General features: G+C 44.7%; 2 protein-coding genes across 3 annotated transcripts; both read left to right on the top strand.

Annotated features, from left to right (window-relative positions):
- Nucleotides 1–2556: 2556 nt before the first annotated feature.
- On the top strand, nt 2557–10292 carry LOC107728147 (uncharacterized). Its single transcript, XM_016538241.1, has 2 exons — nt 2557–3580; nt 9736–10292. Exon 1 carries the CDS (start codon nt 2933–2935, stop codon nt 3542–3544), a length of 612 nt encoding a protein of 203 aa, XP_016393727.1. The 5' UTR covers nt 2557–2932; the 3' UTR covers nt 3545–3580; nt 9736–10292.
- LOC107728146 (uncharacterized) lies at nt 3621–15977 on the top strand. Of its 2 annotated transcripts, none has more exons than XM_016538240.1 (2): nt 3621–4916; nt 15597–15977. In XM_016538240.1, exons 1-2 carry the CDS (start codon nt 4277–4279, stop codon nt 15668–15670), a joined length of 714 nt encoding a protein of 237 aa, XP_016393726.1. In that variant the 5' UTR covers nt 3621–4276; the 3' UTR covers nt 15671–15977. The 2 variants fall into 2 exon arrangements, with proteins under 2 accessions (XP_016393726.1, XP_016393725.1); XM_016538239.1 differs by lacking the exon at nt 15597–15977 and adding an exon at nt 13456–14244 and having other exon boundaries at nt 3621–4826.
- The last annotated feature ends 304 nt before the right edge of the window (nt 15978–16281 follow it).

The following is a 16281-nucleotide window of genomic DNA, read 5'->3' as shown; positions in this document are numbered from 1 at the left end:
TGTTTCTCAATCTTCAATTCGTCTCAGCGAATTTAACTACCTAGATGTATCCTTCCTGAATGCTATTGCTTAGTTACTAGTTAATTAAATCTAAATTTAATTAAATCTTAACTGTCTATCGAGGAAAGACTCATTGAGGTATTGGGTGCTTTTAGTAACACACTAATCACTAGTGCTGCTATTTGTTCCTGATACCGGAATGATTACCTTGTTTTGTTAATAGCAGTCAGCTAATTTTAAATCCATTTACATGGTATACCCCCTTTTGTTCCACTTTGTTTTGATGTTCTTTCTGAACCTCAAAAGGAACCAGAGACATTTCTATTTTTGATTTGTTTATTTTCAAACATGTGCCCTAATTTTAAAACCCGGTTACAAAGTCATCTAGACAAACACTAGGGCATAACTATCATCCTACCAAATAATAGGCATAATCTGAATAGAAATGCTCTCCTTTTCCTTCTGCTTTTCCCTTTTCTCCTTCACTTCCTCAGAGATTGAGCCTGTTTGGGGAACCGTCAGTAAATTCTGAGTGATAATTTGACAATAAGAGTAGTCTTAAGTCATCAATCAAAACCCTGTTTACGCCCTTTTCAGCAAACATATGCTGACCCAAACCTATCTTAGCATTCACACTCTGTTTTGATCTTGTAGTAGTCTCTAGCCCTTACTCTCAACACAAGTTTGCCAAAATGTTGCACATGCTCAGACTAACTGCCCAGAATGCAGACCAAAGAGGACTGGCCAGGCGTTGTGAGGAACACCCCCTACCCAGGGCCAACGACCACCTACTGAGCCGAAAGCAACTGGACACAGAGAAAAGAGTACCTCAGACTCAGGGCTCAAGCGAGAGTTATGACTACAAAAAGCTCACCAAGGTCATCATCTTCCTGGCCCACAACCTCATGGGATTGAAACAGGAGGTAAATGATCTCAAGCAACAGATCACGGCGGTATCCCACAAGGACCCCAGCAGAATGGAGTTACAGGAGGAAATTGATAGACTTCAAGAGACTCTGATCCAGCAGCTGAACAACACTCAAGACAAGCTTGACATGTTCCGAAGAGAACTCAGGGACTCCTATAGGCTGCGAAAGGAAACGCAGTGGGAGAGACACCCTACTCCTGCATCCTCACTCAGCAGTGCAAACTCCCTCATATGCACCAAGCTACGAAGGGGGGAGCCAACACTTTCTGCTTAACAACTCAGCAGACAGAACCATAATACCTCAAGCAACCACAGGGAAGCATCCCTGCAGCAGCGCATGATGCGACCCCCAGAGACCTTGACAAGCTAGCCAGAAAACTCCCAGCATTCACATGGCCAGGAAAATAATAGTTCCTACTTTATGCAGGACGAGCAGTAATTTAGAACGGTGGCGTCGTTTTAAACATTGCTTGCAAGCAGACCCAATAATCAATCTTATGTGTCTGTTTCATAAGTTTTAGTAACTTCTTCTCCATGCGCATACCAGTTCCTGATCAAAACCAGATAAAATTATAGTTTGAATGCACCTTCCTACAAGCAGTAAGAAGTTTTCTGTGCTATAATGTGTTTAAATCGTACGATAAGAAACTAACCTGATTTTAGCGAAGAAATCCTAATTTCTGTGTTAGTGGAGCATAAGTCTTTTTCCTGACGACGAAATCTCAGATTAGCAGCTCATATAAATGGTACCAGAATAAATCGGTCTGATTTTGGGCGAAGAAATCCCCTTCTTCAGTACTGTGTAGGTGATCTGAGCGATGCTCCTCATTTCACTGATTTAAGGCCTTATTATGTGTTATGTATCATTGTATTCATATCGACCCGCTCATGTGAAACATTTACGTAACGCGTATACATGCGCGCACCAATTTCTGATCAAAATCAGATAAAACTATAGCTTGAATGTGCCTTCCTACAGGTAGTAGAAAGTTTCAGTGCTATAATGTGTTTAAATCGTACGATAAGAAACTAACCTGATTTTAGCGAAGAAATCCTAATTTCTGTTGTTAGTAGAGGGTACGGCTTTTCTGATGGGTAAACCTCAGATTAGCAGCCCATATAAATGGTACCAAGGCTAAGCTACCAAATAGCTTTAACAATTAGGGGTTAACACTCTTTAATTGAAGCTTTTAAATACAGCATGTGTGTATGCAGTGTGAAGTAATTTGAATTTAACCTAATCCCTGGTTCCTGATTTTTCCATTTTTCTTCTTTTTCTATGTTTCTCAATCTTCAATTCGTCTCAGCGAATTTAACTATCTTAGATGTATCCTTCCTGAATGCTATTGCTTAGTTACTAGTTAATTAAATCTAAATTTTTAACTGTCTTAACTGTCTATCGAGGAAAGACTCATTGAGGTATTGGGTGCTTTTAGTAACACACTAATCGCTATTTGTTCTATTTGTTCCTAATACCAGATTGATTACCTTGTTTTAATAATAGCAGTCAGCTAATTTTAAATCCATTTACATGTTATGCCCCCTTTGTTTTGATGTTCTCTCTGAACCTCAAAAGGAACCAGAGACACTCCTATTTTTGATTTGTTTATTTTCAAACATGTGCCCTAATTTTTATGACCCTGTTACACAAGTCATCTAGACAAACACTAGGGCATAACTATCGTCCTGAGCACCAAATAATAAGCATAATCTGAATAGAAATGCTCTCCTTTTCCTTCTGCTTTTCCCTTTTCTCCTTCATACCTCAGAGATTAAGCCTGTTTGGGGAACCGTCAGCAAATTCTGAGTGATAATTTGACAATAATTTGACAGTAGTCTTAAGTCATCAATCAAAACCCTGTTTATGCTCTTTTCAGCAAAACATATGCTGACCCAAAACTATTTTAGCAGTCACACTCTGTTTTGATCTTGTAGTAGTCTCTAGCCCTTACGCTCAACACAAGTGTGCCAAAATGTTGCAGATGCTCAGACTAACTGCCCAGAATGCAGACCGAAGAGGGCTGGGCAGGCGTTGTGAGGAACACCCCCTTACCCAGGGCCGACGACCACCTACTGAGCCGAAAGCAACTGGACACAGAGAGAAGTGTGCCTCAGACTCAGGACTCGGGCGAGAGTTGTGGCTACAAAAAGCTCGCCAAGGTCATCATCTTCCTGGCCCACAACCTCATGGGTCTGAAACAGGAGGTAAATGATCTCAAGCAACAGATCACAGCGGTAGCCCACAAGGAGCCCAGCAAAATGGAGTTACAGGAGGAAATCAATAGATTTAAAAAGGCTCTGACAGCTGCTGAACAGCAAGAGCACCTGGAAAAGGTAGCCAGAAATGACCTGGAAAGGAAACACCCACACAAAATTACTATTAAAGCAGCAAATTCTGAGCTCTTAGACAAAGTCGCCAGAACTGAGACTCTGATCCAGCAGCTGAACAACACTCAAGACAAGCTTGACATGTTCCGAAGAGAACTCAGGGACTCCTATAGGCTGCGAAAGGAAACGCAGTGGGAGAGACACCCTACTCCTGCATCCTCACTCAGCAGTGCAAACTCCCCCAGGTGCACCAAGCTACGAAGGGGGGAGCCAACACTTTCTGCTTAACAACTCAGCAGACAGAACCATAATACCTCAAGCAACCACAGGGAAGCATCCCTGCAGCAGCGACATAAGTGAACACCTGACGAGCATCATCCTCTCCTCTGCCCACACCCTCAAGGGCCTCAGACAGGAGGTAAATGAGCTGAAACTGCAAGTCACAGAATTCTGCAGAGAACTGACACCTGCTCAACGAGAGAAAGCACAGAACGGATGCAAAGAACCTCACAGAATGGTGCGACAGAAGGAAATCACCAGTCTTCAGGAGGCTCTAACAGCTGCTGGACACCAAGCGCCGCTGGAAAAAGCCATCAGACAGGACTTGAAAAGAGAACTGTTTCACACCAAGTCACTGTTAAAAACAACATATGTGGAACTAAATGAGAGAGACACCAGATCTAAGGCCTTACAAGGCCAGCTGCATGCAGCCAGAGCTGAGGTCCAAACCCTGACTCAGCAATTAAAGAGGAGCTTGACATGGTTCAGAAAGAATTTAAACAGTCCTACCGACTGCGCATAGACTTAAGCAAAAGACAGCCGGCTGAACATCACGTCGCCAGCAGTGCAAGCCCTCCACGCCTGTGCACAGCTACGAAAGGGGGGAAAGGGAGCCAAAGCCTTCTGCTTGACACTTCACAAGTCAGCTCCCTGAAAACCTCTGCAGCTGCAGAAAAAAAAAAAAAATTCAGGTGAACCGAAACAACGCAGCCAGCCTGCAAGCAGCCCGAGGTGAATTCAATGTCACAAATGAACTGGAATATGCTTGCAGACCACAAGGTGAACAGACAGGGAAAACACGAAACAGAACTTCCCCTGGCCAGCAGGCCCACCACCTCAGCCAAGAGTCCGAACCTGCGAGGGGGGGGGCGAGAGCCACTGTTCACACGTCACCAACCAGCAGCCACAAGGGGGTGGGGCAGGGACCTTTCCAGAGGATCACTGCAGACACACACACTGTGTGACCCCACAGACCCCAACGAGCTGGCCAGAGACAATACATCTGGCAACCTAAATACTGCAGAGACCTTGAGGACATCAAAGGAACTGATCCTGCAGTCTCACCAGCAGTTTAAACAAGCCATCATAAAGGAATTCTCAGACCCAGAGTCTGAACAGGGACTGATCGCTGCTGATTCTGAACTTCACAACTCAGAATCCAAAGCGGGCACCAGAAGGCACCCAGCATTGCCACAATGCAAAACCCTTCTACAGAAAGCCCCTAGCCAGAAGAGGACAGAGCCATCACCATGGCAACAGACCCAGGTTCCAGACCAACCACTGGGAAAAGGCGTCCTCATCCTGCAAACACCACGGTATGTCCAACAGCAGTCCACCACAACATCCTCCTCCACACCCTTCACACAGGTGCTGAACGGAGGCTACACAAGGACAGCTGGACACGCCTACTTCTGGGTTACAGGAGCTGCTGACACTCGCAAAAGAGCTCCTTGAACAAAACTCAACTAAGGAGTACTGAGAAGGACAAACCTCTGACTCCTTGCCTGCTGCAACACAGCATCAGGCCCCTCCAAGGGAGGAGCATCCCTTGAAACCGGTCGACACCCCCAGAAGCAGCCAGACAACGTTGGATTGAGCAACGGGCCCACATGCCCAACAGCGAAAGCTCTACCAACACAACTCAGGCAAGCTCAAGTCGGTGCCGCCACAAGAGCCAAGCGACACCGCAAACATCGGATTTCTAGTGACGTTGAGCAAAGCAGAGAGCTCACAACCACCTGCCGCTTTCCTGCCATCATCACTAGGTCAGTCGGAAATTCTCTACACACTATAGAATCTCCATAACAGTTCCCGGCAATCCCTGGAACCACCTGCACTCTCGCCAGTGAGAGTCTAACCCAGCTGTCCCACATCACGGGTACCACAGATAGCCTACTGGCTAACAACATCAACAAAAAAACATCCTACCCGGACTAACTCACTTCAAGATGACAGGTGACACAGCCTCGACACCTGCTGCATAAGCTCGAGGACCCACACCTTGCTACAGCCTACATCACCACAGCACACCACCTGACAGCATCCACCACGGCACCACAACCACTCCTGGAGGCACCAACAGCCAGAGAGCCACCACTGGCTCCCAGCCGTGAGTGACAGGTGTGTGTTAGATTGTTCTGCACCTTTGACGTCGCTCGCTGTTGTCTATTCTACGGACAACAACGCTCGAAAGGGGGGGATATATGTAGCGTCTCGACCAATCTGACACACTAATTTTTATTTGATTTAACAAATCAATTATTCATTAGATTAACAAATCGTCACAGTCCCCTCACTCAATAAACTGGATGCCAGGATTTCTGCAGAACACCAGGCCCCCTGGTCACCATGACAACTAATCATGATATCACTGGTTTTATGACCCCCCCCAGGAATGTGAGTAGAATAACCCACTCATTGTCCCCATAGGAAAGGCAGAGTAGAAATGGACTTTTCTACTAATTAATTCATAGGAAAACCTTTCTTTGAATGAACACACATCATCCTTCAGGTCATTGGGTATATTATTGTCATCGTGTATTTGGTCTTTGAAATTGTATACTGTTATGCAGACTTATAATCGAAACACCCTCCTGTCAGCTTACATATATATATCTCTACCATGTTTAGTATCTATGAATTTGCCTTCTGATGATCGAAACGAGCGTGTATATTATATGTTGGTACATAGGCAATATATTAGTGTCCTGAGAATCTTTAGTAATTTCGATTCAAGTTCCATTTGCAAATTACCATGCCCTCACACAAAGGGTCATAAAAACTCCCCAGTATCTCAAAACTCCCACTTGGGATACCGGCCTTTCTCATTGGACAAGCCCATCTTGAGAGGCGGGGATCTTCTCCGACCTTAAAGGCCCACACCAGGGACCCTCCCCAGTCGGTGGTTCTGTTAGGTTTCGATAAGATGTGAGTTCCAATGCTCCAGGACATCCTAAGTTTTTGTGCCAGGCCTTCAGCCTCGACTTTTCCACTCATCAAGATTCTCTGACTCAAAACTGGTTCTTTTCATCGACCCAAATTCAGCAAAGATCAACTGGAAACTTCAGATTACATCAAACCTCTCTTTCAGACAGATGAGACGTGCAAGTATTCAAACTTAGTCTTATTAATTGATACATTAGGTATCATTTTCACCTTTTTACAAAGGTGTGTTTGAACTAAGAATCTGATGTTTCCTTCAGGCTGTAAATCTGCTGAATATGCAAATGGTTCTATAACTTCATATTCCTTATTTCTCTTCTCTTTACTGCGTTAAGCTTTTAACCCTTTCCTATACCAACTGTATGTGTGTGTGTGTGTGTGTGTTTATGTGTATGTTAGACCAGTTTAAGTGTTTATGTGTATGTTAGACTAGTTTAAGTGTTTATGTAGTTAATAAAGTCTTACTTGTATCACACTTGACGTTGTTCATTGTTTGCTCATAACTGGAGTCACTTAATCATGCAGATTTATGCTACAAGCTTTTGTAGAATTGTACAGTAAGAAAGTTATTTCCCTTAACCAGGAAATTAACGTTCTTAGAATTGACAAGACAGTTGACCCTGAGAGGTCAAGTAAATATCTACAGCGGATCTAAATATTTGTAATTAATTATAACTAGTTATGATTAATTATTCATATTTCCTCATGAGCTGATTCGTTACATGATTGGTGGAGAGAATGCGGGCATGATAAAACGAAAGTTATGAGTTTAAACACTGTCAACTTAAAAGTGTGTGCGTGGTAGTCCAGGTTAAAATAGGGCGTGACTTGAGATACGCTGTTGTGTCCCTATTTGCTGGCTTGTTTAGATGCAGATAAAGTGGGGGTTTGAATTGGTACCGCTATTATGATTGGAAGAGTCTTTATGTATTTCATGCTTAATGGTATCAGTGTAAGGTTAATCTGATTTTAGCAAAGAAACCCTAATTTCAGTATTAAAGCATAAATCTGTTCTGACAAAGCATAAGTCTGAATCTCAGCTCAGCGGCATGTCCAAACTGTACCATAATGTATAATGCTTTAGTGAAGAAATCACAAAATTGCAGTATTGTTTAAATTGTTTCTGAAATCTCAGTACAGTTATATCAAGGTAGATTTGAGTGTTGCTCCTCTTTCTACAGCATAAAGGCCTTATAGTTTATAATTAGATTGAAGCAATTCATCTACACTTTGACTGTATATATACAAGCCTAGCAATCTGGTGGTCATTACTGTGTTTCACTCGCTGAGTGAAATTAAAGGTGTAATACTGTACTTTAGTATTCATGTGTGAGGCACACATAGCTACATATATGTTTAAACCGGCTGTAACTTACAGTAAACCTGTTTTTTTTTATTCTTTAAACAAGTGCAAGAAGTTTATTGTTAAATTAGAGAAGCACTCACAGAAGTGCTTATTTAATGCAACAAGTCTTGAAGGACTGAAAGCACCACGTTTTAAAACTGTGGGCAACTTCTTTGAAATAGGCAGACACTAAACTGTTTGAATTGCACTGGCATGCATTGGTTACCATGACAATGACTTGTCACAGGAAGCGCTAACTTCACATAGCACAACACGCCATGTTGTAAACAAACCACCTGCAGCAGCTAAGCTAACATGACTTAGCATAGTTTCATCTTAGGCTAAGCTACCAAATAGCTTTAACAATTAGGGGTTAGCACCCCTTTACTTGAAGCTTTTAAATACAGCATGTGTTATGCAGTGTGAAGTAATTTGAATTTAACCTAATCCCTGGTTCCTGATTTTTCCCTTTTTCTTCTTTTTCTATGTTTCTCAATCTTCAATTCGTCTCAGCGAATTTAACTATCTTAGATGTATCCTTCCTGAATGCTATTGCTCAGTTACTAGTTAATTAAATGTAAATTTAATTACATTTTAACTGTCTATCTAGAGAAGAATCATTAAGTTATTGGGTGCTTTTAGTAACACAAATCAGTTAATCACCAGTGCTACTATTTGTTCCTAATACCAGATTGATTACCCTGTTTTAATAATAGCAGTCAGCTAATTTTAAATCCATTTACATGTTATGCCCCCTTTTGTTCCACTTTGATTTGATGATCTCTCTGAACCTCAAAATGAACCAGAGACACTTTTATTTTTGATTTGTTTATTTTCAACATGTGTTCTAATTTTATGACCCTGTTACACAAGTCATCTAGACAAATACTAGGGCATAACTATCATCCTGAGCACCAAGCAATAAGCACAATCTGAATAGGAATGCTCTCCATCTTCCTTTTCCCTCTTCTACTTCACTTCCTCGGAGATTGAGCCTGTTGTGAACCATCAGTGAGTTCTGAGTGATAATTTGACAATAAGAGCAGTCTTAAGTCATCAATCAAAACTCTGTTTACGCCCTTTTCAGCAAACATATGCTGACCCAAAAATAACCTAATACTTCAGCTAAGCACACCTGGCAAAACCTAGCTGTAAAACCTAGCTCCACACTCTGTTTGATCTTGTATTAGTCTCTAGCCCTTACTCTCAACACAAGTTTGCCAAAATGTTGCAGATGCTCAGACTAACTGCCCAGAATGCAGACCAAAGAGGACTGGCCAGGCGTTGTGAGGAACACGCTTCTACCCAGGGCTGACGACCACCTACTGCACCCGAGCCAAAAGCAATTGGACACTGAGGGAAGAGTACTACTGACTCATGACTCAAGCGAGAGTTATGGCTACAAAAAGCTCACCAAGGTCATCATCTTCCTGGCCCACAACCTCATGGGATTGAAACAGGAGGTAAATGATCTCAAGCAACAGATCACGGCGGTATCCCACAAGGACCCCAGCAGAATGGAGTTACAGGAGGAAATCAATAGACTTCAAAAGGCTCTGACAGCTGCTGAACAGCAAGAGCACCTGGAAAAGTTAGCCAGAAAGGACCTGGAAGGGAAACTTTCCCACACAAAATTACTATTAAAGCAGCAAATTCTGAGCTCTTAGACAAAGTTGCCAGAACTGAGACTCTGATCCAGCAGCTGAACAACACTCAAGACAAGCTTGACATGTTCCGAAGAGAACTCAGGGACTCCTATAGGCTGCGAAAGGAAACGCAGTGGGAGAGACACCCTACTCCTGCATCCTCACTCAGCAGTGCAAACTCCCTCAGGTGCACCAAGCTACGAAGGGGGGAGCCAACACTTTCTGCTTAACAACTCAGCAGACAGAACCATAATACCTCAAGCAACCACAGGGAAGCATCCCTGCAGCAGCGCATGATGCGACCCCCAGAGACCTTGACAAGCTAGCCAGAAAACTCCCAGCATTCACATGGCCAGGAAAATAATAGTTCCTACTTTATGCAGGACGAGCAGTAATTTAGAACGGTGGCGTCGTTTTAAACATTGCTTGCAAGCAGACCCAATAATCAATCTTATGTGTCTGTTTCATAAGTTTTAGTAACTTCTTCTCCATGCGCATACCAGTTCCTGATCAAAACCAGATAAAATTATAGTTTGAATGCACCTTCCTACAAGCAGTAAGAAGTTTTCAGTGCTATAATGTGTTTAAATCGTACGATAAGAAACTAACCTGATTTTAGCGAAGAAATCCTAATTTCTGTTGTTAGTGGAGCATAGGTCTTTTCTGACGACGTAATCTCAGATTAGCAGCTCATATAAATGGTACCAGAATAAATCGGTCTGATCTTGGGCGAAGAAATCCCCTTTTTCAGCACTGTGTAGGTGATCTGAGCGATGCTCCTCATTTCACTGATTTAAGGCCTTATTATGTGTTATATAGCTTGAATGTGCCTTCCTACAAGCAGTAAGAAGTTTTCAGTGCTATAATGTGTTTAAATCGTACGATAAGAAACTAACCTGATTTTAGCGAAGAAATCCTAATTTCTGTTGTTAGTAGAGGGTACGGCTTTTCTGATGGGTAAACCTCAGATTAGCAGCCCATATAAATGGTACCAGAATAAATCGGTCTGATCTTGGGCGAAGAAATCCCCTTTTTCAGCACTGTGTAGGTGATCCTCCTCATTTCCCTCATTTCATTAATTTAAGGCCTTATTATGTGTTACGTATCATCGTATTTCATTTTGACTGAAACATTTAAAACATTTACGTAAAATTAATGGTGTTATTCTAGCGTAGCTAACTACGAATCCACCATTGCCTGTGAAGTGAATGTGCTGTTTTGATTAATGAATGAATTTGTATGGGACATGTCATAACTGACTGTTATGCCCCGCATGAGTTTCCCATGCATGTTCACAGCAGTGCAAGTTCTGCTCCCCTTGCACCTGGTGTGAGTTTGCATTGGTCTCCTAGCAACACGTGACCCCGGAAGTGTGAGCAGACTCTTCCGGTTAATCTGACAACAGCACCCACTTCACAGACCTGTGTGTAAACAAAGAACTGCGTGTAACTAACGCTAACTCTTAAGCTAAGCCCTTTACCTCAACTGCTAGCTGTTAGCATCCGACTAACACTTAGATAGGTGTGTAAAGTGTAACTTTCTAACCACTTCTCTCTCTCTCTCTCTCTCTCTCTATCCCCGTCACTCCTGGTGTCACTTCCTGTTGATGCCATCAACTCCTCTTTGGATTCAGTTCGTGTGGTCCCCACCCACATACTGGGTTTTACTTGTGTTATTGTTTATTTTTGTTTTGACTTTATTCTACCTCTTTTTAATTTTATTGCATTTATTTACATTTGTTTAGCACAAATGTACCAATTCAGCTAAATTGATTTGTATTAAATTTGAGATTTAATTAAATCAAATTTTTATTTATTTTTATTTTATTCCATTTTTATTTTTATTTTTATTTTGTTTATTTACTTTCCCCTTTTAATTTCCTACAGCTCTTAGGACCCCTTTTTATTTTATTTATTTTTTTTGTTTGTTGTGTTTTACTTTTACCTTATTTTAGTATTTTCACCATCACCATCGTCGCTTTTGGATAGGATTACAGTAGTTCTAGCAACTGTCGTTTCCTTAACGAGTTATACAGGTTATTAGTAGCATAATCCCTGTTTCCTCTCTACTTCTCCTCACGCCTCAGTGCCAGGCCTACATTGAAGGGCAGCTACTGTTCAACACAATGTAAGCCAAGATAGAACTAGGAACAATAAAATCTTCCTTTTCTTTTTTGATTTTATCTTATTTTATTTCAGTTTCGTCATAGTGACCAAACCCGTGAACCATCAGTAGTATAGCCCGGTCATCAGCTGACCCCTGCTTACGGCCCCTCAACAAAGTTACTCAAACTCTTCCTTTGTGTTCACGAACACAAAAACATAGCACCCTACCTCACTAGCTGCCTCCCACCAGCTGGTCATACCTTACACGGCCCACACAGCCGTTCCCCTTAGAGATAGTTTAACACCTCTGTACGTACCTGCATTTGCCTTGTGTCTCTCTCTCTCTGGTGTTCCCACAAGTGTGCCAGTATGTCGCAGACATTCCACAGACATCCAGCCCTGGCAGCTCACCAGGACCACCTGGACACTCAGTAGAGCACTGTAATGGACATCCTTCAGCTCAAAGCAGCCAACGACCTGCCATGGCAAAGAAAGGAACAGCGAGACTGCGACATAAGCGAACACCTGACCAGCATCATCCTCATCATCCTTTTTATGAGCTGAAACTGCAAGTCACAGAATTCTGAAGAGAACTGACACCTGCTCAACGAGAGAAAGCACAGAACGGATGCAAAGAACCTCACAGAATGGTGCGACAGAAGGAAATCACCAGTCTTCACAGAGGCTCTAACAGCTGCTAAACACCAGGCGCCGCTGGAAAAAGCCATCACACAGGACTTGAAAACAGAACTGTTTCACACAAAGTCACTCTTAAAACAACTTATGTGGAACTAAATGAGAGAGACACCACATCTAAGGCCTTACAAGGCCAGCTGCATTCAGCCAGAGCTGAGGTCCAAAACCCTGACTCAGCAATTAGAGAGGAGCTTGACTTGGTTCAGAAAGAATTTAAACAGTCCTACCGACTGCGCATAGACTTAAGCAAAAGACAGCCGGCTGAACATCGGTCGCCAGCAGTGCAAGCCCTCCACGCCTGTGCACAGCTACGAAAGGGGGGAAAGGGAGCCAAAGCCTTCTGCTTGACACTTCACAAGTCAGCTCCCTGAAAACCCTGAAAACCTCTGCAGCTGCAGAAGAAAGAAAAAAAAAAGTTTAATTCAGGCGAACCGAAACAACGCATGTGAATGCCACCTGCAAGCAGCCCGAGGTGAATTCAATGTCACAAATTAACTGGAATATGCTTGCAGACCACAAGGTGAACAGACAGGGAAAACACGAAACAGAACTTCCCCTGGCCAGCAGGCCCACCCCCTCAGCCAAGAGTCCGAACCTGCGAGGGGGGGGGCGAGAGCCACTGTTCACACGTCACCAACCAGCAGCCACAAGGGGGTGGGGCAGGGACCTTTCCAGAGGATCACTGCAGACACACACACCGTGTGACCCCACAGACCCCAACGAGCTGGCCAGAGACAACACATCTGGCAACCTAAATACTCTCAGACCCAGAGTCTGAACACGGACTGATCGCTGCCCCAGACACCAAGCAGGGCCGGCATGAAACTCCCCATGCTTACTACCACAGACTTTGACAAACTTACTCCAAAGCTCACGATTACCCTGGGATGGCAGAGGACACCAGCTGCAAGAAGTCATCTAGGCATTAGGGCCTGCCGCACAATGCCTAATCAACAGCTGCGTAACCTGACACAGAAGGCCTTTAACAAGCACAAGGCCTCCACTAAAGGTGTTTGTCAAACCCCACTGATTCTGAACTGCACAACTCAGAATCCAAAGCAGGCACCAGAAGGCACCCAGCATTGCTACAATGCAAAACCCTTCTACAGATAGCCCCTAGCCGGAAGAGGATAGAGCCATCACCATAACAACAAACCCAGGTTCCAGACCAACCACTGGGAAAAGCCATGGAAAAAGGCATCCTCATCCTGCAAACACCATGGTATGTCCAACAGCAGTCCACCAAAACATCCTCCTCCACACCCTTCACACAGGTGCTGAACGGAGGCTACACAAGGACAGCTGGACACGCCTACTTCTGGGTTACAGGAGCTGCTGACACTCGCAAAAGAGCTCCTTGAACAAAACTCAACTAAGGAGTACTGAGAAGGACAAACCTCTGACTCCTTGCCTGCTGCAACACAGCATCAGGCCCCTCCAAGGGAGGAGCATCCCTTGAAACCGGTCGACACCCCCAGAAGTAGCCAGACAACGTTGGATTGAGCAACGGGCCCACATGCCCAACAGCGAAAGCTCTACCAACACAACTCAGGCAAGCTCAAGTCGGTGCCGCCACAAGAGCCAAGCGACACCGCAAACATCGGATTTCTAGTGACGTTGAGCAAAGCAGAGAGCTCACAACCACCTGCCGCTTTCCTGCCATCATCACTAGGTCAGTCGGAAATTCTCTACACACTATAGAATCTCCATAACAGTTCCCGGCAATCCCTGGAACCACCTGCACTCTCACCAGTGAGAGTCTAACCCGGCTGTCCCACATCACGGGTACCACAGATAGCCTACTGGCTAACAACATCAACAAAAAAAACATCCTACCCGGACTAACTCACTTCAAGATGACAGGTGACACAGCCTCGACACCTGCTGCATAAGCTCGAGGACCCACACCTTGCTACAGCCTACATCACCACAGCGCACCACCTGACAGCATCCACCACGGCACCACAACCACTCCGGGAGCGACATAAGTGAACACCTGACGAGCATCATCCTCTCCTCTGCCCACACCCTCAAGGGCCTCAGACAGGAGGTAAATGAGCTGAAACTGCAAGTCACAGAATTCTGCAGAGAACTGACACCTGCTCAACGAGAGAAAGCACAGAACGGATGCAAAGAACCTCACAGAATGGTGCGACAGAAGGAAATCACCAGTCTTCAGGAGGCTCTAACAGCTGCTGGACACCAAGCGCCGCTGGAAAAAGCCATCAGACAGGACTTGAAAAGAGAACTGTTTCACACCAAGTCACTGTTAAAAACAACATATGTGGAACTAAATGAGAGAGACACCAGATCTAAGGCCTTACAAGGCCAGCTGCATGCAGCCAGAGCTGAGGTCCAAACCCTGACTCAGCAATTAAAGAGGAGCTTGACATGGTTCAGAAAGAATTTAAACAGTCCTACCGACTGCGCATAGACTCAAGCAAAAGACAGCCTGCTGAACATCACGTCGCCAGCAGTGCAAGCCCTCCACGCCTGTGCACAGCTACGAAAGGGGGGAAAGGGAGCCAAAGCCTTCTGCTTGACACTTCACAAGTCAGCTCCCTGAAAACCCTGAAAACCTCTGCAGCTGCTGAAGAAAAAAAAAAGGTTTAATTCAGGCGAACCGAAACAACGCATGTGAATGCCACCTGCAAGCAGCCCGAGGTGAATTCAGTGTCACAAATGAACTGAAATATGCTTGCAGACCACAAGGTGAACAGACAGGGAAAACACGAAACAGAACTTCCCCTGGCCAGCAGGCCCACCACCTCAGCCAAGAGTCCGAACCTGCGAGGGGGGGGGGCGAGAGCCACTGTTCACACGTCACCAACCAGCAGCCACAAGGGGGTGGGGCAGGGACCTTTCCAGAGGATCACTGCAGACACACACACTGTGTGACCCCACAGACCCCAACGAGCTGGCCAGAGACAATACATCTGGCAACCTAAATACTGCAGAGACCTTGAGGACATCAAAGGAACTGATCCTGCAGTCTCACCAGCAGTTTAAACAAGCCATCATAAAGGAATTCTCAGACCCAGAGTCTGAACATGGACTGATCGCTGCTGATTCTGAATTTCACAACTCAGAATCCAAAGCGGGCACTCCAGCATTGCCAGCATTGCCACAATGCAAAACCCTTCTACAGAAAGCCCCTAGCCAGAAGAGGACAGAGCGGCAACAGACGCAACAGACCCAGGTTCCAGACCAACCACTGGGAAAAGCCATGGAAAAAGGCATCCTCATCCTACAAACACCACGGTATGTCCAACAGCAGTCCACCACAACAGCCTCCTCCACACCCTTCACACAGGTGCCGAATGGAGGCTACACAAGGACAGCTGGACACGCCTACTTCTGGGTTACAGGAGCTGCTGACACTCGCAAAAGAGCTCCTTGAACAAAATTCAACTAAGGAGTACTGAGAAGGACAAACCTCTGACTCCTTGCCTGCTGCAACACAGCATCAGGCCCCTCCAAGGGAGGAGCATCCCTTGAAACCGGTCGACACCCCTAGAAGCAGCCAGACAACGTTGGATTGAGCAGCGGGCCCACATGCCCAACAGCGAAAGCTCTACCAACACGACTCAGGCAAGCTCAAGTCGGTGCCGCCACAAGAGCCAAGCGACACCGCAAACATCAGATTTCTAGTGACGTTTGAGCAAAACAGAGGGCTAACAACCACCTGCTGCCCTCCTGCCATCATCACTAGGATGACAGGTGACACAGCCTCGACACCTGCTGCATAAGCTCGAGGACCCACACCTTGCTACAGCCTACATCACCACAGCACACCACCAGACAGCATCCAACACGGCACCAACAGCCAAAAATCCATGCATGGTATTGCTTAGAAACACTAACATAAACTTGCTGTGCAATGTAGCTGTAAAATGTTCTTGTTATGCATAAAAAGTCAAACTGTTTAGAACTGATTGCACACGCATTGCATTTAATAACTAGTTTCTAATTCATGAAACATTTTCATTTAGTGCAAGGTTTATTTGTACT

This window comes from Sinocyclocheilus rhinocerous, unplaced genomic scaffold (genome assembly GCF_001515625.1).
Source record: "Sinocyclocheilus rhinocerous isolate Xijiao unplaced genomic scaffold, SAMN03320098_v1.1 scaffold1418, whole genome shotgun sequence".
Taxonomy (NCBI): Eukaryota; Metazoa; Chordata; class Actinopteri; order Cypriniformes; family Cyprinidae; genus Sinocyclocheilus; species Sinocyclocheilus rhinocerous.
Note: the sequence above shows the minus strand (reverse complement) of the source record. Positions and strands in the feature narration are given on the sequence as shown.

Excerpts from the sequence above, each read along its gene's own strand:
- LOC107728147 (XM_016538241.1), top strand. The coding sequence starts at position 2,933 with ATGCAGACCGAAGAGGGCTGGGCAGGCGTTGTGAGGAACACCCCCTTA.
- LOC107728146 (XM_016538239.1), top strand. The coding sequence starts at position 4,277 with ATGTCACAAATGAACTGGAATATGCTTGCAGACCACAAGGTGAACAGA. Across the intron at positions 4,827-13,455 it reads AGACCAACCACTGGGAAAAG|CCATGGAAAAAGGCATCCTC; the intron begins GCGTCCTCATCC and ends CACTGGGAAAAG.